Source organism: Vidua chalybeata, chromosome 13, assembly GCF_026979565.1.
Source record: "Vidua chalybeata isolate OUT-0048 chromosome 13, bVidCha1 merged haplotype, whole genome shotgun sequence".
In the NCBI taxonomy this organism is placed as follows: domain Eukaryota; kingdom Metazoa; phylum Chordata; class Aves; order Passeriformes; family Viduidae; genus Vidua; species Vidua chalybeata.
Window position 1 is genome coordinate 17237418 of NC_071542.1, and position 22514 is coordinate 17259931.

The window sequence follows — 22514 nt, forward strand, 5'->3', positions numbered from 1 at the left end:
GCTCCCGCCGCAGCCGCGCAGCGCCCGCAGCCCCGGGGCCACCGCGCCCCGACCCCGCGGCCCGGCAAGATGTGGCGGCGCTGGGAAGCGGGATGGGACGAGAAGAGGGAGCTGCAGGAGCTCAACTCCCGCCTGCGGGTCTTCGTGACCCGCGTGCGGGAGCTGGAGGAGGAGAACCGCTTTCTGGCGCGGGAGCTGGCGGAGCTGCGGGAGCAGGAGCTGATCGGGCTCCAGGTGCCCGAGCAGGAGCTGGCCTGGCTGCGGATGCAGCTGGAGGAGCTGAGCCGGGCGAAGCTGGAAGCGGAGCTGGAGCGGGACGGGCTGCGGCGGGAGCTGGAGGAGCTGCGGGCGCTGGGCGCGGAGGTGCTGGGGATGCGGCGGCGCCTGGAGCCCGAGCTGGCCGGGCAGCGGGCGCTGCTGGAGCGGCTGCGGGGCGAGTGCGTGGCCCTGGAGGAGCTGCTGCTGGAGCTGCAGGCCGAGCACGGGCACATGGCGGAGCGGCAGCGGCGGGAGGCGGTGGAGATGCGGGAGCTGCGGCTGAACCTGGCCGCCTTGCCGCCCCCCTTGGCCGGGCTGAGCCTGGAGGAGCTGGAGGAGACCTACGAGATGCTGCTCAGCCAGAGCTGCCGGGAGACCCTGCTGCGCTACCAGGAGCAGATCCAGGTGCTGCAGGAGCAGGAGGCGCAGCGCAACCGGGAGAACCTGGAGCTGCTGCGGGAGGAGAGCCGGCAGTGCCGGCAGCACCTGGAGGATCTGCACCGCCAGGGCCAGGAGCTGTGCGCGCTGCGGGAGCGGCTGGAGCAGGAGATGCTGGCCCTGCAGGACCGCCACGGCGCCGAGCTGGAGGAGTACCAGGTGGGTGGCACATGGGCCCCGGTCCCGGGACTCTCCCGCTTCCCTCCCGCCCCGCGGTGCCTGTTTTGGGGCTCCCCTGACACTCCTGCCACTCGCGTTTTCCCCAGGCTGGAAGAGGAGGTGGCCCAGCAGGAGCCTTTCGCTGCCGAGCCCTTCTCTGTCGGAGCCCCCGGGGGGTTTGGGGAGAGCTGGGTGCCAAGGGTGCGACTCAGAAGGGAGACAGTGACCCTGAGGACATCATCCTGGTGACAGGTGCTCCCTTCCCAACCTGCCCTCGGCAAGTGGCCCAGAGCACGGAACGGGCCACCGGCTTGCCAGGGCTCCTGGCAGGGTTGGCAGGAGCGCTCGGGGCACGGAGCAATCCCTGGCAGCAAATGAACCGTGGGGCACGGCCCTGAGGCTTGAGGGTGGCCTGTCCTCATCAGAGAAAAAATCTGGAATTTCTTTCTGTTTTACACCCATTCCAGTGTGTCTTGAGCCTCGGGAAAAAGCTTGTGGTCCCCAGGGTAGTTAAGAAAACTTTGTGTAAAGGCGAGATGATGTTGGGGGGGATGTTGGTGGTGCCAAACAGGGGGTTACAGCGTCTGCAGCTGAGGATTTGTTTGGTGTCAGGATGATGTTCGGTGTAATGCGCCATCCCCCGTGCGCGGGAGGGGATCAGCTCCTGCCGGAACAGCGGAGTGCCCGCTCGGAGCGGAGAGCGCATATTATTAATTAGATCATGCAGCCCATCCATCCATTTCCCGAGGGCAACATTTCTTTTGTTCGTTGTTAGCCCCGTTATTAACACCCTGCTGGAGCCCGGTGTGTGCCTGAACCCCGTGTTTGCCCAGCTTTGTGCACATTATGGAGATGTTGGCAGCTGGGAAGGGACTGGGACCTGTTGCTGTGTGCGTGTCTGGTTTTTGTACTCTGCTGGATTGTTTGGAAGCTGCATAGTTTGCAGATGCTGTGAACTGAGACAGATTAGCTATGTAAGAAGTAATTGGAAAGGCTCTTAACTTTAAAATATCTTTTTTGTCGTTTTTGACAGGACAATTCATTCTCACAGTCACATATGTAAACATTCCCAAAGCTGTAGAAGATGACATATGTAAATCCCTCATTAATTAAACCTATCCAACAGGCAAAACCAGGTGAAAATTTAAAGAAGAAATAAACCTCTTCATTTTTTCCATTTCATATTTAAAGTTTCTTAGATTTCCAAAACATGGCCTTCTTGCTGCCTATATTTTTATTAGGGGTTTATAATGAAAGTCATAATTGCTCAAACTGAAAACCTGTAAATAGGGAGTAAAGAAAGCATTTTGTGTAGTTTGCTGTCCATGACACAAGTTTTTCTTCTAAAGCCAGTGAGAATAGCTTTCATTTAACTTTTTCAGCTTAGTAAGGTGTTTTTAAACCAGTTATCTCTATCTGGTTGTATTTTTAAAGAATTTTCTTTGAAAGAGCAACTGGAGAAACCTGTTGTAGATCACAGCAATCTATTGCAGAAGTCAAATAATCAAAATCAATGGATGTCCTTGAATGTTCCTAATGCAATGCTCCAAAATGGATTGTTATTTTGACACGAACATCGCAGACTTCTCTGCTACTCTCATGAATGTTTGTCATCTTTAGATTTTACAGGAAAAATAGTTTCAAATCTTAGTAATACAAGAAGAAGAAAAAAGTGTGTTGAAAATATCCAGCCGTTTTCACCAGAAATTAAATATTGTCTAGATGTATTCAAATATGTCATAAGGTTTTTTAATTCTGAATGGTCATATGTTTGGGTTTTAATGAGAAAGGCCTTTTTGCAGTTGCCAGTACATGAGAAATAAAATCTTTTGCTCACATCCAGGAAGAAAAATTATGGAATGCGTAGGAGCAGCTGTTTCAGGTTTCGTTCTTGGGATCAAAGCTTTTTTTTTCCCCTCTCATTTCTCTTACTGGTTGAAGTATGTTCAGCATGGGTTTTAAACTACTCTTTAAAAAGCATCAATTCCATGCTTATTTATTGTAGAGTGTCATGTAGAAATGATATGTATGTACAGATTAAAGTCAAGTTATTATTGTTCATTGCAGCTGCAATGGCAATTAGATTTATTCATATTTTCCATATATCATCCAGTTGCCTTGTATGTTCATCTTTGCCTCCTGAACTGCCCTTATTCTCACAGAAGCTTTCAGCAGTGTTAAATAGAAAAAAAGTATTATAATGAACCAGGCAGGCAGTAAATCATACACTGGAAAATTTTCACTGGTCCTGAGTGCTAAAGGGATGAACTCAGTAGGTCTCTTAGTTCCATAATTTTAGTTGTGTGCTGTGAGAATACTGATGCAAAAACTCCTGGTAGTTTGAATTATTTGAATCTAAAACCATCCATGGCCCATCCTGCTGCTCTTAAACAAGGCAGATATTTTTCACTGATAAGAGTGGGTTTAGGATCAGTTCCTGTGTCAGTGTTGTGAGCTCGAGAGAAGGAGAAAACATCTTGTCAAATGCACATTTCATGTCGATATGTCATGTGCCTTTCTCTGTGTACCAGTTTTGAGCCAGCCAAGTGCAGGGTGAGTTCCTCCCCTGCTGAGCCATGAATGAGCTATGGGATCAGGAAATAGTACCAGATGGAAAGGGCTGGGGCCTGGAATCCTCTATTCCCTCAGTAGGTAAAGCTTGGACAACCCAAGTAAATTCTTTCCCCCCTGCTGCCCTTCTAAAATTTCCCAGTGCTGCCTGGAAAGGAACACATGAAGGGTGAGAAAACAGTTTCTATTCCTTTACTTAGCCCTAGCAGGACATCACTGGGATTTGGGGGCTGTGATTGATGTGGCTGGGAAGCAGATCTTTCCAAGAGAGTCCTGTGTGAAGAAAACACCAGATCTGCCAAGTAGAGGTTACCTTTTGCAAAATGGGTTTGTTGGCTCGCAGTCTCCTGGACTTGGATGGATTGGTTTCTGTGCTTTTTGGCGTGCTTGGAGACAGGACTTGAGACCAGTTGTCTTCTGCTTTATGTTTGAGCATCAGTGATGGAGGGCTGGGTGTCTGGCTGTCTGCCAGTCTATAGAGTGTCTGCTCCCACTGGAATTAATTCCTTTGGAACTACTGCACAGCTGGCTGAGTTACGTGGCCCCTTATGGTAATCATTAACTCCAGCTCTTGGATCCCCAGTGCTCTCCAGCCCCATGGGCAGAATCCAGGTGGCTTTTCAAAGCCAGACTAGAGAACTCGGGGGTGAGGGATTGAAGCTCTTGTGTTCTTAGATGGGTTTGAACAGCCTCTGTCTTTCAGAGCTTCCCACACTCTGTAGTCCAGTGTAGAAATTTCCTGTATGGATTTTTCTGGCACTGCAGCATTCTAAAGCTCTTTTGAAGGAATGCATGCACATGTCTAGGTTATTCTGTGTTTAATTGTTGAGGCAAGAAATGTCTGAATCATTTAACTTTTGTATCAGAGCTCTTAGGGATTGGTTTTCTTCTGCACCTTTTGTTGACTCCTGGTTCTGTTGCACCCTGGCCATTCTTGCTGGGTAGCCTTTTCCTTTTAAAAGCAGTACTTGTACTTTTCTACCCTTCTCACCTCAGGATTTTCCATTGTGTCTGTGCTGTCCTTGAACAGGATTGTTACCTCAGAGCTGCTGAAGTCTGCCTGGCCATGGGATGGTGCCTCCACTGGGGTCTGCAGGAGGCTGTTGGGGGGTTTGTGGTGCTCTTTCAGATATGCAGATATGATTTGTCTTCTGCTATAAAAAGGGAATTTTAAGTACACTGAAGACTGTAGGCAAGGATTGTCACATCAGGGAAACATCAGTGTAATCCTTTAGCAGGAGCTGCGAAGGGAAATGGAGAAAGAAATTAATGTGTTACACAGAGAACTGTACCCATGTGTATAGGCAAATATAGGTAGCTTCCTTCATAGAGCTTTCTTGTTAGTTTTACTTAAAAAACCCCAAAACTATTAATGTTTGACATGCCAGCACTTTATATTCTTAGTTCTTACTTCTGCCTAGTGCATCATGCTGGCATTAACAGCAGAGTCCCCTGCTGTATCTTCATTTTTATGCTATTGCTCATACTGTGGTACTGGAGCACTTGCTGCCTATAAATGATATATTTTGAATTTTTTAACACTAAACCATCAGTGCCTTGATTTTCCAGTTCAATTGCAAAGCAGTTTTCAGGATGAAATCTAAAATAGACTCTTGTGAATTCCTGTTCAGTGTTGTACATGTGTATGAGGTTTTGCTCTGTAAATGACATTTCAGATTTCCTGCATAGTGCAGAGTGACGTGAACAAAACAGAATTTGGCCTTTCTTGATATTTAATTTCTGTCTTCCCAGCCCCTAGAACAAAGTGCAATCTATAGCATATTAGTTAGCAAGGTTAGATTTGGTGTTAAGATATATATAAATGACAATTCACCCCTCATGTGAGAGGTAACACCAGTGATTAAAGCACTTTGTACTCTTTTCTTTTCTTCCTTCTGCCATTTAGTGTAAATACATATAACATTTATATTTATTTGTGTTGTACAACACCATATATAGCTATTGATATGAAAATGAGCAATCTTTTATCCATCTTCCGAGCAGCAGTTAGGACAGAGCTGGGTGGGCCTCAAAGCAGGCATCCAAATACTGTAGAAAACTTGAAGCAGCCACTGGAGGTTCATCTTTTACCTTGTGGGCACTGTATCTTCAGATGCTCAAATTCCAGCATCTTCAGATGCTCAAATTCCACGTATCTCTGGAACTGAAAATGCTGATAAACTTCTCATGGCAAAGCAATTGCTGAAATTTCTGATCTCAAGTGTGATTTAGGCATGTTTTAAAATGACCAAATGAGTCACATATAAGTCTTAAAAAGAAGTGTATTTTCCTTGCTATGTGTGCTTAATAACTTTTGTACAGGCCAACTGAATGGGTTTAACTGAAATAATTTAACCAGCTTAATAAAGAATAAAATGGACTTAGCATAAAACTTGCTTCAGGAACAAAGTATTTCAGTTTGTATATGGGGAAGTCATGGAATGGATTTCTTCTGGATTTTGAAGTGATAGAGCATTGAGGGATTTTTGTATCAGTTTTTTTTTTAATTAAAAATTTTATATTTTCAGGCATTGAAGTGTACAGATTTTTATGTTCTTTCAAAACTAAAAATAACTTGTTTCTGTTCAGAGAATAATTGACGCCCTGGAAGAGGAAAAGCAGTTCCTGACCATGTCAATCACAGATTATTTGAGGGACTACCAAGAACTCCTGCAAGTGAAAGCAGGCCTCATCCTTGAAATTGAGACCTACAGGTAAGATTTGTGGTCACACTCTATTGGCTAGACAAAGGATAATTTAAATCGCTTTTTATAGATATGGGAGCCCCATTCATCCTCTTTCCAGCATTTAAAATGTAAACAGTGACTTTGGGAGTCTCAAGGCTCTAAAGCCAATGTAATTCATAGGAATCCTATTAACTTGGTACAAATATAGTGGTATGTAAGAAACCTCCTTAGTCCTGGTTGAGTGGATATCAGATTGATGGGGATTTTTGAGGCAATATTTGGTTACAAGCTGAGGAGACAATATCCCTGAATTGCAATCAGTAAAACTTGAGGTTGTGTAGTTGCCATCAACTTACATGGCACATTTTAATTGTTTAAATATGTTGATTAGTGACCACCTGCAGCACTGATGTAAGCAGCAAGTTCCCCTCCTTGTTGCAGCTGTAGGATAGTGGGAAGATAACAGAAAAGTCTGTTTGGTTAAGTCCTGGCTTTCTCCATCCTTGATTTGTTATGAAAACATGTTTAGGTCAAGTGGGAGATAAGAGTAAACAACATTTCTGCTAATGAATCTTCAGGACTGTACCTCTCTCTAGCCACTAAGTAGTGGCTTAGTTATTTACTAAGCCAGAGTAATTCTCTTGTCTGGAGAGTCATGATGTACATGGCACAAAACTGATTTGGAATGAAAAAAATCCTAAATAATCCAAAACTGATGAACTGGAGGAAGATCCTTTTTTCTTGTAAAAATGATGTGTTTTTTTCTACAAATAGCACAATATTTTAAACAAATGTCATTGAGATACTGACCTTCAAAAACAGAGGGATGTGCAATTATTATCAAGCAAAGGGATAATTTCCAAAAATTTAATGTCAGGCTAGTTCTGTATTTTTTTAAGGAGACTGCCTCTGTCATTACCTTGTCTACATTGGGTGCATTATTAATATTCAGCCTGTGTAAATAGATGGGGTATTTCCAGTTAAATATAATACATGCTTCTGTGTCCTAAAGCATTAATGCTGTGTCCTGAGTGTGAACCAGTAAATCTGGATAAAGACAGCACTGAGTTATGGGTGAGGTGTGTGGAATATCAATCCACTGATGCATATGAAATTTAATTTCAGTTGCATAACTGAAAACATGAGAAACTTGAAATAACTTCTGATTAGCTTGATAAAGAGTAGTGAGCAGAGAATGTCTTCATGAAAGAGCACCAACAGCCTGTTCAAGATGCCTTGAGAATGTCTGCAAGGAGGCACAGACCAAGGCTGGTTTCTGGATGAGATAAAAATCACAGACAGTGGGGGACAAGTAATCTGCAGTCAGTTGATAAGCAACAGTATGTTGCTTGGTGTCTGTTGGTGGAGTGGGATCCCTGTGATCCTTGGACAGCCAATAGTGTCTGGAGCATTACTGTGGAAGTGGTAGCCAGTTGTGATCCTTATCTGTGTGTTAATTCTGTTAACTTTGCTAAAAAACATGATTCTTCTGAATTTAATCCCAGCTCTGTTGTTGACTTTCACTGCTGTCGTTGAACTTTCTCCCTTGGTTTATTCATCTGCAAAACAGGATTAGCACTATCACAATAACAGAATTATCAGAGTTGTTTTGATGATTAGTATTCATCCAGAACTAGGAATGATAATGCCCAGTTATTCAGTTGTTTGAAAACCTTGTAAGCCCATGAAATTCTGGAATTTCTCCAGAGTTGTATCACTGATTATCTGAGCATTATTCGATTGTCTAAGGATTCCCTGCCCTGGTTAATGAAAGGAGAACAATTCAGCATCACCTGCAGTGTGTTTTTTGCCCATTTAAGAAGCTCCTTAATCTGCAGGATTTCTTCATCTGATGGATGTGAATGCAACTTGTGTCACTGATGGCCTTGGCAAAGCAGATGTCAGTGGAAAAATGACCATCTGCCCACTAAAGATGAGATGAGAACAAGAGAATGGGCCTTGCTACAGATAAAAAACATGCAAATGCCAGCAAACAAAATTCTTTTAAAGTATCAGAAGCTGAAAAGCTATTGATTTGTGGTTTTACATTTATGCAGGTTTACCTATTCCTCTTCTTTTCTTTTTCTCCCTTTATTAAAGAAAATAGTTCCTTTCTTCTTGTGTGTCTCTACCAACCCTGCTATGGGAGGGATCACAGTCAGTAAGGTCAAGTAGGAGAATTCTGGACAGCTCACTCATCTGCTTATTCAAATCCTGTTCCTCTCCCAGGTCTTTTTACCTGTGAAAAAAAGGGCATGTGAGCACAGCTTCAGTTGGTTTTCACAGGGGATGCTGGCATATGCCCTGGCTTATGCATACTGGAAACAAAAGGCACCTCTTCACACTCAGTCCAACATCCTGAACTTTCCATGGAGAGCTTCCCACCAAGGCCCTGGCATTTCCTTTCCTCCTGGCCCTGTAGGTTAAGGGTGTGGTGGCTGGTCTTGGAGCCTTCTTTTTACCTCCCACCCTGTGTTTTCTCTTTGTTTTACAACTCCTTCAGTGGTGTTGCAAGGTCAGTTCTTTCCATTAGTCACCATTGCTCCTGGAATGGGAAGACGGATCACTGTTGCAAGGAACACCCTTCCTTAAGGTCCAAGGGTATTTCCCCTCTGACTCTGCTCACCCTTCCTGCTCTGGGAGCCCAGAATCACTCAGGAAGAGAAATATGTGTCTTTGTGAAGTTACACCTCATGGGAATATTCATTCCTAAACCTTCTTCTCTCTGTTGAAGTAAATATTTATCAAGTGTCTCACAGTTTTGTTCTGTGTCCTTGGAATCCTTTAAAACCACAGTTACTTAACTATGCTTAGGTTTTACTTCCAGAGAGAAGTGGTGAATTAGTCACCCTGTAAAACTCTTGATTTTAAAAGGAGATGGAAAACCTGCCTAGAATCAGAATTACTCTCAGACCTTTCTCCTTAGCTAGCAGAAACTTCTCTTTACATAGCAGAGGCTGCCCCGAGCCTGTACCAGTAGGTTCAGGAGCTCTTCTGTCCTCTCTAAAATATGTTGTTGAAGGGTAAAATATTTCACTTTGAAATTCCAGTGTCATACAAGTGTTCTGTTCAGGTTCTCACCCTGCATTCTGAAGCACCAAAGGCTACACAACTTTTTTCTTTTTTATTGCCATGGTCATTGTTAGGATCTCTGAACACACTTGCCAGGTGGACTTTGATATGTGTTCCTCCATCAACACTTCTGAGCCTTTCCATGCCTTCCTCTCACAAAATCATCACCAGCATTAAGGTCCTCTGAGCTACTCACCACAGCTTTTAAAGCCAGTCTCATTACTTCCCCTTCATAACTTGTACCATCCAATAGGTTCTACTCCTGTATGGGTTTTATTTTGAGAACACACTGAGTTTTCAACACCCGGGGAGTTGAACATGCAGTTACTTGCTGTTCTTCACACTCCTCATCCTCCCATCCTGGGGGGATGGAAAAAGGAGGTGGAATGGCCTTGACCCCCCCCCCCTTCCTGGAGAGGTGGGGATTTTTTTTTAACTGCTAACTCCTTAGCAAATACCCAGGATAGAGAGGATGAGTTTTTATGGCTTGCTGGCCAACTGCCCCATCTGAGATTTTGAGGTTCTGTAGCTGAAATGAAGTCATTACTGTCCTGAATGCCCATAATAAAATTTGCACTGCATCTTTTTGTTCTCTCTCCCCACCCCAACCACTTTATCTCCTCCACCTGCTTTCATGGACTGGTTGTTTCTGTTGTCATCCAGCACAGTCTGACAAACATGTTCCTGCTAACTTTAGATAAATGCCATTAATAATGAGATGAGCTAATGGTGCAGTTGGATTATTTTCTGGTAACACTTAAATTAAGTGTTAACAAAAAGGGAGTATATGTCATTTGGGACTTGATTTCCAGGAAGTAGCTGTCATGGTTATTTTTTTAGAAGAGTGCTGCTTGGGGCAATTTTTTTTTTATTATTATTATTACTATGAGCACTTTAAAGTTCATACAGTTGAAATTAATTCTTTGGGCAGTTTAAGTTTAAAAGCAGACCTTACCACCAAGAGGCTATTATCAGGAAAGGATGCAGAGGAATAGAGAAGCAAAATGACTTGCATAAACTGAAGCTATGGTCAAGCAGAGCAGCACAACCTGAGTTTGCTGGCTCATTACAGTACACTGCCCTTTCTCGTGCCAGTTTAGTAAGCCAAGCTCAGTTTAACTTTTTCTTGTTTTTCTGATAATCATGAGTTCATACATATTATTAAGTGCCCAGTAAAATACTGATTCTCTGTCCAGTTTTACAGAGGTTTCAGGAAGCTTTGCCTTTCACTTTCAGTAGTAATCCTTCAGATGCAGCTTTTCTGTGGGCTGCTGCCCTTTGCCATATACAGTTACCTCCTGGAACTTATTTTTAGTGACTTCATACGTTGCTGCAGCAACTGAACAACTGTTGTTTTAACAGCAGCCAGAAATCCTTAGTCAAACTCCCCACGTTCCTGCTTTCCTTCGTCATGGTTAACACTTTCACTGCCAGCTCCTGGATGTGTTTCTGCAGCGTCACCACCAGCTTCTCTGGCATGTCTGTCAGAGCGATTTGTTTGGCACTCACTGGCTTCATCAGATCAGATGTTTGGTCTTGGGAACATTACATGTGTTGAAGGGATCTAATTCCTCTGAAGCTTCACTGAGCATGGAGAAAGATAAATTGCTTTTACTGTGGGTTTTTTCAACTCAACAGAATAGAAGGAAAGATGCCCGTCTGAGCCTGCTTTAGGTAGTTCTAACCGGGCTTTTCTTCTGGATCCAGACAAATGCATCAAGGCAAAGAAAACCTTGCTAATGATATTTTGCTGATGCCAAAGTCATGGGAAGTGTGAAGTATACAGGTGATGCTTAAAACACCTGCTTTGTTAGCTTTGACACAAATGTCCAGCAGAGGTGTTTGTACCCCAATCCTAAATGGCTTTCAGCTCCTGCCCCAGGGAGTCAGAAGCCTTGGCTATCACAGTCCTCCAGCTTTACCCTTGCCAGCTTTGATGTTGCAGCTGTGTCTTATCAGTGCAGAACATCTGGCATTCCCAAACCCAGAAATGCTGTAACTGGCTGGTGGAAGCAGCATAAACCTCCCCAAGTTGCTGTGCTGGCTGTGACATTCCCTTGCACAGGGAATGACCCTGATGTAGCATTTCCAGGCTGCTGCCCCAGCACTTCCTGGAAGTGTGGGAGCTGTTGGAGTGTCACTGCCAAAATGGACAGGGACAGACAGAGATGGCATTAAAAGAAACCAAGCAGTTTCTGACACAGAGAATTTCCCTACTCCTTTTTTTGTGAAATGTGTTATGCTGATTTCCAATGGAATAGGAGCTAAGAATAGTCAATTTAACACTACAAATTGTTTCCTCCAGCCCTGTGCTTGACAGTAGAAGTTATACTTTCCTTCATTTTTCATTTGAAAATGATAGAACTTGCAAATCCTCCTGTAACAGCTCCCTCATATCACATTTCAACACCACCTTTATGACTCTTACAAACAGGAAGGCTGCTGTTTTGTTTTTTGTTTTTTTTTTTTTTTTTTTTTTTCATTTTCTTTGTAAAACATCTTGCCCAGCAAAGCTGTGGCAGCCCCATCCCTGGAAGTGTTCCAGGCCAGGTTGGATGGGGCTTGGAGCAACCTGGGACAGTGGAATGTGGCAACTACAGGACAATTGTTTCAATTCCTAAGACTTACACATGTAAAATATTATGTTTATTGTTCCCAGTATTTTAATGAAATGCCCTTTGTGTTTTGCAGAGCTTTGTTAGAAGGGGAGAGCAAGCAGTGGATTATATGGAGAGAAGAGCATGCAGGGAAACTGCCTCAAGGTAAAATATGAATATTTAAAATATAATTTTGAATTAAATTAAATATAACTGGAAATTACTATGTTAATTTGTGATGTATATTTTATGGGTGTATTGCAAAGTGAATATTGAATTAGTTTTGAGTGTTAATATTTTAAATCAACATATTGCTCTTCTATATGAGATACCTTATAAAATCATAGCTTGAGTGGAGAACATAGGGAGTGATGTTTCATAGCTCTAAAGAACTTTTGGATGCCCATCAGTCTTAGGAGAGTTTTGAAGTATAAAGCAAGAGGTGTTTAACAGCACGTGTAGCTAAAAGTATGGAGTTCATCATCCTGAGGCATTGTGAGTGTTAAAAAGTTCACGTGGGTTTAAAGAGATATTTTAGCAGAGTAATGAAAGACAAATCAAAGACTTACTAAACATAAAGATACCATTTCTATCTTAGGAGCTGCAAATCTCTGGAGGCTGTGAGAGTATACAAGGGAAGTATCACTATTTACTTGCCCTGTTCTTATACTCTTCCCTGTGTATCTACTCTTGGTCCCTGCAAACAGGATTTTAGATAAGATGGACTTTCACTGTGACTGCTGTGGCCATTGCAATTAATAACAGAATTAATCTGGATAATACTCATGAGTTTAACAATGTGGGGTCATTATCGTAGTCCCAGAAGATATTTGAAGGCTGTGTGTGTAGCAGGAAATTCAACAGGCTCAGGCCTAGGCTGAAATGCTCACAGAGATCTGCCTGTGCTGTTAAACTGTGAGCACTGTGCCTGCATCTGGACAGCACAATTTGGATCTGGACTAGCCAGTACTTCTGCAGACAATGCTCAGCATATTCACAGAATAGGGTAGGAATTACAGAAATAATACAGGAGACACTACCAAAAGTCAGAGGAGCTCTGGTAGCTTTTCAGGAGTGAGAGATGGGAGTGGTGCAGTACTGGTTGGTCTTAACTGTCAGATATTCCTGGCACATTGTATTAATTTCTATAGATAGAGCCTAAAAGGTTCTTTGTTTCTTTGTTTCTCTCCCTTGTTGTGCTTTACTGTGTGGCTATGAAGGGTTGTATTTGTGTTTGCAGTTTCTAGTATGTGGTGGCAGGTGTGCCATTAAATGTCAATAGGAACTAAGGAACTTCAGGCCACTTAGGCTAATGAAGCAAAAAACCCAGCCTATGATGTCAGCATACATTATTTAATAAGAAGTTGTAAATGAGCATCTGTATAAATAAAAAAGTGCAATTCCTCAATAAATGCCACAATACCCAGTAGTGCACAACAGGTAAAATTAGCAAGATCTTGCAACTTGAGAAAAAGCTTTGCTTTCAGCTTTAATTAATTTATGCACAGACTTAATTAACAGGCAAAACCTACAGGAATGCCTTTACAAAGCTCCACTGAAAATGAAGACATTATTTCTTTCAAAAAACATAGTGCATGTTTTCTTAGTTCATGTTTTCTTGGTTCATGCCCTGTATTTGATATTTGTATTTTAGATACAAACCATTATTTTAATGCTTGGTCACCTGTGCTCTCTTTGCAGATATTATAAACACTTCCTATAACTACACTGATATTTACTCTACTTATCAAGAAAGAAATAGAAATAAAGCTTCACCAGCTGCCAGGATCACTGACACGAGGCACAGAATGCCAGTGACAAATAGGAGCAGCTCTGCACATTACTCAGCTCACTCCACGCAGGCTGCATCACACACAACAACGGGGGGAAGAACTTTTGGAAGGGACCTGCTTGGTTCAACGTATCGCCCTTCAACGACTGTCACAAAGGATGAAAGGATTGTAACAGACCACAAAGAACTGAGAACATTTACTCCAGACTACAGTAGCTGGAGAAGCACTGAAATGCAGCAAAAGAGGATTCCAGAAAGAAAGAAAACAGAAGTTACAACTTCATCCACAGTATCTTTTTCGAAAGAATCAGCACATGCTGAAAGATCAGACAAGGACCACAAGCTTGATACTGAAAGAACTAAACCAGGCTTCACTAGATTTCCAGCTTATGAGCTGATTACCAGTGCAAAACCATCTAAATATGAAGAAACTATAATTGAAACTCGGACCACACTAAAAGACAAAAGAGGAGGCAGCAAACCAACTGATGAGAAGACATCTCTGCTGAGAGAAAAAGACAAGCTGCAGAAACAAACAAAGGACGAGAAAAAGAAAACTGATGAGAAATCTTTTATAGAAGAAACTGTCGATTTTGGGAGGAAGACTGAGCAGAAAAAATATATCCGTGAGGAAGTTAGCCAGAAGGTAACAGGGAGTGATATTTCTACTGCAAGAACTCTGAAAAGTGAATCAACCAAAAAAGATGCAACTGTGACCTCAGAATCAAGAAGCAAAGACGTCATTGAGATACCAATCACTATTGAAAGGCCTGTTCCTGATAAAGGGCTTCAGAGAAATAAAGAAATAAGGGTACAAGGTGTTAAAACTTCCATAGGAAGAGAAACAGATGACCATGTAACTCAGTCTGCTGAAACTTGCCAAGTGAGGATTTCAGAAGCAGAGTCCAGTCTGGAAGGTCAAGAGCAAATTAGGGATGGAAGCCACAAAATTGGAACTCTGCCAACTGAAAACATAGCAGAGAATATTGTTGCTGACATTCTTAAAAGTTTCACACAGTCTTCTAGTTCACAGATGTCAACAGACACCAAAGTGACCTATTTTGATAAGAAAGAACAAGAAGATGAAGGGAAATTAAAGACTGAGTTCACAGTGCAGTCTCAAGTTCAAGAAGACATAGCTATTTCTGATGAGGGTGACTTAGGACATCTATCAAACCAGGATGTTAGAAAAGTGATTCGAGAGGGCATTGAGGGAACTCCTTCCAAAGAGGAGATAGAAGACATTGTCCATCACGGCCTGAAAGGAAGCGAGAGCGGAAAGAACGTGTCTGTGAATGTGGAGATAGTAGAGGAGCCACTGGATTACACCACCGATGAAAGGACTGATTTTTCAACACCTTTCCAAGTAGAAGAAGTGGAGGATTCATTCCCTGAGAGGGAGAGGCGCTACGGTGAAGAGGAACAAAACATCACCTTCACGTATGAAGATGTCAAAAAGAAGAAACCGCGCCGTGAGAGCTTCACTCACGTTGAAGAAGTAACTGAGGAAGATGACTCACCTATTGAACAGAAATATTTTGTATCTGTTCCTGATGATCATCCTCTTATTAATGAAAAAGATGATGACTCAGTGTATGGGCAAATTCATATTGAAGAAGAATCGACTATTAAATATTCCTGGCAAGATGAATTTTTGCAAGGCACGCAAAGTAAGAGAGAGGAAGGTGTGAGCTCTCCAGAAGAAACCTATAAAGTGGTGGGGGAGGAAGCGAGTGCCCATATTTTAAAAGAGCATCCTGAAGGTGAAAGATCCCATGTTGAATCCATTGTTATTGAAAAAGAAATTAAAATTCCCCATGAATTTCAGACTTCGATAAAAGGGCTTTTATCCAAGGAAACGAAGGACCCTAAACATCAATTGAAGGAAGCTTTGGAGCAGTTGGAGGGCAGTCTCCCAGAAAGCGTGAAAGAGGAGCTCTCTGCATTAACAAAGGACAACAAAGTGGATGCCAGTAATTTGGCATTTGATATCAAGAAAGTTGATCAGAAGGAGGAGGGGGGCTCAGTGACCATAGTTGCTGAAGTCAATCTGTCCCAGACCCTTAATACTGATGAGTTTGATGTAGATCAGCTTGGTGAAGTAATCAGAAGCGAGAAGGAGAAGGCAACAATACACTCCCTGAAGAAAGAGAGCTCAGATAGGAGCAACGTAGAAGTTTCTTCCCACAGTGACAAATACACTCCTTTTGCTGACCAAGAGATCTACAGCTCCTCCACGACGAGGCGGAGTGGTGGCACTGGCTATCACACCACTGAAAGGGTTGTTTATGACGGTTCGGTTTCAGAAACTGCGGATTACGGAGAGGCTTCTCACTCATCACAATCAGCTGATGAGACCCAGTCCCAGAGGCGTGTCAGGGTTGGCCCAGCAGAAGTCCAGAGGCTTGAGCAGGTCCTGTATGAAGGGCCTGGTTCTGAAATGCTGGAGCTCAGTGCTACAGAAGATCTTGTTCAGAGAGAGGGACTGTCAGAATTCAGCCAATCTGTGAAGCACTTTAAACTGGGCCCCAAGGAAATCCAAACCACAGAACAAGTAATTTTTACAGGCCCTATTACTACAGTTGTAGAAGAGATGGATTCTGGAAATCTTTCTCAGAAAGTCTCAACAGACTTCAGCAGGGCCACAAGACGTGTCACAGTAGGATCAAGGCAAGTGACTGAAGAAGTCTCTTTTGAGGGGTCAGGTTCAGACTCTCTGGCACTCAATAGCTCAGATGGCCTTTTCCAGGCTGAAGGGGCTGTGGATGTCAGCAGATCAATGAGGCACTTCAGGCTGGGCCCAAAAGAGGTTCACACTGAGCACGTTATCTTTGAAGGACCCATCTCCGGTAAAGTGGAGGTCAGCAGGACAAGGGACTTCTCACAGGGAGAAAGTTCAGTCAGACAGATCCAGACGGGTCCCCAGGGATTTATGACAGCTGAAGAGATCATCTACCAGGGGCCTGTCTCCGAGCACACAGAAATCACTGAACTGGAAGACCAGACCCTTTCAGGAGGCTCAAGAGCTTTCAGGCACGTTAAAGTAAGTCCTGCAGGAACTCATACTGAGGAAATCGTCTTCTCAGGACCCATTGCTGGAGTGGTGGAAGATCTTTCACAAATAGCAGAGTCATCTGAGAGCAGCAGCTCTGTGAAGCATATTAAAGTGGGCTCCAGGGAAACAGCTTACACTTTCCAAATGGATGTTTCCAGTCTGGGTGGAACATCTGCAGTGAAGAGTGGAGAACAGCAAGGGGCAACGCTGGTGTCCAGCAAGCAAGAGCCTTCTGCTGGTCAGCCACAGGTCATCGTTGAAAGCAACCAGCTTGCAGGAAGTGAAAGCACAAGAAGTAGCTACGTTCTCTCCAGTTTCTCCCAAGATCAGGGTGAAAAGGTGGTGGAACAGTCATTTTTTGATCAAACTTTGCAGTTGCAAAGAACGGTCGACCAAAGGTCAGATACTTCTGAAGGGAAGAAAGTTGCTTTTGTCTACCTGGACCACGAGGAGGAAGATGATGAGGATAATGAAAATGATGGACAGTGGTTCTGAAAGGACTCTGTGATGAAGCCTACGTTGCAGTTTGTTTATATATATTTTTTATTATCCTTTTTTTTTAAGAGAAAAAAAGGGATGGGGAAGCACTCAAACTATTTAGATTATTAATGGTGGACTGAGAAGTATTGAATTTAAGCCTCTATTCAGTACATTTTATTTTATTGGAAATTTTATTTTTGGGAGAGATCATGCTATTAATATTTTTCCTCAGAGTTCTATGTCTAATATTTTCAGATTTTTCCACCCATAGAAACAGGAATTTGCTACTGGGGAATTCAAAGGATTCTATTTTTTTGTTTGTTTTATAGCACATCAGCTATTAAATGTGTGCTTGAATAGGACTTTTCAAATTATTTTTTCTTAATACTGTATTGTACTTGGTTACTACATTATTGCTATGCAATTCTATTTGAATCTCAAGCTACTAACCACAAATTTAACAGAATATGAGACTAATGAGTGGTAGTAGCTGATTTTCAGTTCCATTTCTGTGTACTTATATGCAATACCTAATGCATATATTATAAGAGACAGTTATAAAATTCAATATGGTCCTGTAGGATCAAACTAAGCATAGCAAGAATTGACAAAAGTGACATTATTTATATAACTTGAATGCAGTGCAAAAAAAGAAAGAGGTAACACTGAGGTAAGAATTTCTCACAGTATTCCAGGTGAGAAATAGTGAATTTTATGGTTAGACAGTAGTATATTTAATATCTCTAAAATGAAAACAAATTTAAAATCTAGACTGGATAGTGTTCCCACTGAGGTAAGGAGAACTCCTTACAGATTCAGTGGCTGTGTACATTAGTAACCTCAACTTATTTTGCAGTTTATGGGTTACCTGATACTAGGTATTGCTAAAGGCAGGTGTGAAGTGTCAGATATAATTACATAGTGCCTAATTTCCTAAAACAGTGAAATTAGCTGATATGTGTCCTGTTAGAAGGAAACTCTTACAAATGATATTGATGACACTTACGATCACTGTGTGTCAGCTCATTCCCAGATAATCCTTTGTTTACAAACAAGATGTCCTTTTCAATCACTCCCCCTGCAAACCCAACCTGAGATTTGAATTTTTCTTCCTTTTTTTTCCTCTGAATGTAACATGTGCCTGAGGCCGAAGTTGCCTTCTACTTAAATCGTTTGCAAATAAGCTAATTTCACTTGGATTGCACATTGGTTGAATGAAGGACATAATTTCACTTTATAATTCAGTGACTTTATAAGTTCAGCTTGGAAGCCAGCACAGCACCACTGGCTGGCCTGACCTGGGCGCGGTGCTGGCAGTGACAAAAATAGCAGCCAAAATATTGTCACTGGGGTAAGAAATACCATACTGGACACGTATGGAAGTAACAAACAGAGGTGAGAAGCTGCTATTTCTGCACACACACACAAGCACGAGCACACACTCACTCACTGTGCTCACCTCTGCAGAGCAGACACACACCTGGCTCGGGGTGGCTGAGCAGCGCCAGCCCGGCCGGTGCTGACTCCCAGATTTTTTTCCTGTGGTTATGTAAGCCTAGTTTTGTGTGTGCTGATCCATATTAGAATCCAGTTAGACTATCTTAGTCTGGCATGACTAGTCACTTTTCAGATTCCTTACTATTAACAGAAGTAGATTTCTCAAAGCTGACTGCTGCTTTATACTATGAATGTAAATGCAAAGCTGAGAAGCTCTGTGCTGACTGACATATCCTGCTCTTTCAGATATAGAACACTTTAATCCATGTGTGCCTTGGTTTTACTAAGTTTGAAACTGTAAAAAGCTATTAATGTTCCAAAGATTAACTCATGAGGTTTGTCTGCACTGCAAAATTTTCTGAATGTTTTCCTCATTTTGTCTGGAATCATTTCTTGAAATTGGAATTTCCACCAACAGCTGGAAAATCAATAGGAAACTGAGTTGTGTAGAAGCACTAAAGCATGTAATTTAAGCTTATTTGTACTGTTCACTGTGTAATCAATAATATTTTTTTCAAAATTATTCCTATATGCTCAGAAAAGATCTTGTGCTTCCATTTATAAATAGGATGTTAATTATTGTAATACTTCTATAATCTCATCCTATGCTTTTGTTTCCTTAGATGACTGTATGATTTTAAAGGTGGTAACATCTCTGTGTTTAATAATCTAATAATCTTGTATAAGCCAGAATTTTCCAGCTAGATGCAATACTGCCAGTAATCAGATTCTGTACTTCAAGTATCAAATAACTGCATGAAGGAAGAAGTCAGGTCTGTAGTAAGCAACAGAGGTAAAAATAATAAGTGTAAGTTTTATTGAAATTTTATTCAAGACTTACCATTCTCTGTAAAACAGATACAAGAATATCTGCAGAAAATATATTTAGCAACCAACAAAAAGCTACTTAAAATGTCAAGCCCATTTATTGATACATTGTGGAATCTGACAGATTCAGGTGCTCCTTAGGAACAGTGATGCCAAAACTGTTCCATTTATCTTCACCTGCTGAGAGAATTATAATGTAAGGTGAGGGAATAAACCACTGAGGAGCAAGTGACTCATAAAATGTAGGTGCCCCTAGCACTGAAGGATTAAAAAAAAAAAAAATTAAAATCAGTATTTTTTCCCACTGAGGCAACAGCAGCTCTTCAGAAATTCCTTTGCACATCACTTCCAGGTGCACTCGATTATGCCAAGATACATTTTTGTTTTGATAGTCTGGAGGAATAATCTGTTCAATGTACTTTATTTAAGAGCAGGATTTTGATCATTATTGGGAAGCTGGGTTATTGTAGAGAACTGGAAATGTGCATTAGCATGACATTAAAAAGATTTTAACATTTCAGGCACAGTTCCTTTGCATGAAGAAAGGCTGTGAAAACAAAGTTGCCTCACATATAAACGTTAAAGTTTTAATATAATCAACCCATTTTCCACTTAGTTCTCATTAACCTGAGACATTTAGGCATAATGATAGCTTTTGGACAATTCTACCTTCAGACAAGGGAGTGTATTTAGGTGGACAGTCATATCCAGCACGCCTGGTGGCTGCATGTGCAGAATTGGGGCTGTAGGTACATGAATTACTAATGAGAGCAAACATAACCTACTCCCTGGTGTACTAACTCACCCAAGGTGATCACTTTCTGCATAAGAATTATATCCTGTGGCTGAGCAGATTGGTGAGACATCCTCAGTCAGCATGCACTTCTGAAGCTTACTCATATTACGCTTTTCATTAAATAGAAATAAAAACTTTACCGCTGTGTTTGGATTTAAAAAAACGCTTTTCAAATATAATTAGCATTTTGCGATGGGTTAAAACAATGTATTTCTATGCTGATACAGATCAGAAGTGGAGCACTGTTTTTTCAAATGTGTGAACCACTGGTCTAGGAAGCAAATAGAGCATAGAAGATAAAGAAGGATGTGTGAGATAGCGAGAGCTCTGTGCTGGCTGATGTTTGTGAACAGCAGGTGTTTCAAAAGACGGTCAGAATGTTGAACCTGGGTTTGTTGATGTCAGCTGTGTGAAACTTTGCAGGCAGCTTGTGTTCTGGTCATTTGCAATGAAACTGCGTTTTTTGTGGTGGTATAAGCTTTGTGATTTTACACTTTTTCACTCTTGAGTATTAAACAATGAAAATGAATGCAGGTGTTTCTCTTTCTTCCTGTCTGATGTTTTTAAGGCTGCACTGTCCAAGAGAAAGGACTTAATGTCTGTAAATACCTTGTTCTCAGGCTGGGCTAATTTTGGTTCAAAGAATGAACCTAATTTTTCATTCCAGCAAAGATTCACCTCTTGCGGGCTGATAATAGAAATGATGGCAGAACATGGCAAATTCCTTATTCCACCTGCACACAGCACGTGGGGACCAGCAGTGGTTGTGGAGTGCCACACGTAGTGGCAGAGGCAGAGTATAAAGCAGCACAGAAGGTGGAATTCCCTGAGCTGTCAGCATCATAATTGTCCTTGGAGCCTGGCACTTGACCAAGGTACGTCTTAACTTTTACCCTTTTCTTGTAAAGAAAACTGTTTTACACCCATTTTGGAAAATAATGTGTATATATATATATATATACACATATATATACACATTCTTAATTAAAGAAATGGGTCAGAATGAGATTTTATGTGAAAGAGTGAGACTTTATGAAGAGATGTCCATTTTTAATACACTGAGAAAAAAGTACACATTCTTCATATATTGCAAAACAGGGAAGAAAGTATCTGAAAGTACTGTCTAAATCGCAGCATAATCTGAAGATGGTTAAGTGATCAGCAAAATAGTTTCCACTGAAAATGGCCTCTGTCAGAAAAAGTATGTTTTCAGGCTCTATTAAGTGAATCAGTATTGCTGTTAAAACTCTCAATGGTGAAGATCTGATTTCTCTGAAACTTGATGTGTTTCTCTGAGCAATGTGGAATGGCACTCAAAATGGGTTGGTTTTTAGTACATCAAAATTTCAGTTTCCTGGTTTTGACACACTTGTCAGTTGTGATAACTTTTTAAAGATGCACTGAAAATATGGGGGTGTCTCAGTATTCTAAAAAGGAGAGTTTAAAATTGAGATAAAAGATGTTTGTTCATACTCCAAATTTAAATAGTTCAAAAGGTAAAACTCTTTTTCCTGATGTATCTCAGGAAGCAACAAAATAACAAGCTACCTGCCTAATGAACTAAGTTTTTCTTCAGCTAGGAAAAACTCTGGGTTTGGAAAGATGTTATCTGCCACTATTGGGTTATCCCAAACCACTGGTATTGGTTTTCATTTCAATTTCCAAATCATAACGTGAGTTTGGTGTGGCAGAAATTTACTGCTGGAATCAAACCTGCTTGGTAAAGTTTATCCAGGTGAGAAAGTTAAGAGATGCTGAACCCTAATACTAGGTAGGATTTGCTTCACATTTTATAAACCTGATAGGAAAAGCAATACACTGTAACCGAAATGCTTCTGACCTGCTGAAATTTCTATTTTCCTCTTCCTTATATTTGTCATGATGTGATTTGGGTCAGGAGTCAGAGGGGGACTCATGGTGGGTTGATGTTTCAGTGTAGTGGTCTGTGTTATTTGCTTAGTCAGCCTGTTTGTGGCCCTGCAGAACAGGCAGGGAGGTACAGGCTGTTGATTATTTTCATCTCAAGGTTGTTTCCCACTTCAGTTTAGTTTTGGAGAGTGTGCGTGTAAGAGACCCAGGTACTTAATACAAATTTTTAAAAAGACAACTTCTCTGCATAATTAGAAACTGCTGCTTCAGATTGGTTGAAATTTCTCTGAATTTTGGTCTTACTTTCACTTAATGCCATTGCTTCATCCTGTGAAAACAGAGATGCTCTATGACCATCTCTGCCACTATTTGCTCTTATCACTTAAGCAGAGGAATTAACCAAGAAAATCAGCGA

The 22514-nt window shown here is 41.7% G+C and overlaps 1 protein-coding gene across 1 annotated transcript; it reads left to right on the top strand.

The window, feature by feature from the left end:
* Positions 1 to 30: 30 nt before the first annotated feature.
* Positions 31 to 20759, top strand: SYNM (synemin). The gene is made up of 4 exons (XM_053954518.1): positions 31 to 855; positions 6016 to 6140; positions 11877 to 11947; positions 13484 to 20759. The coding sequence occupies exons 1-4, from the start codon at positions 70 to 72 to the stop codon at positions 17122 to 17124; spliced, it is 4623 nt and encodes a 1540-aa protein (XP_053810493.1). The 5' UTR covers positions 31 to 69; the 3' UTR covers positions 17125 to 20759.
* The last annotated feature ends 1755 nt before the right edge of the window (positions 20760 to 22514 follow it).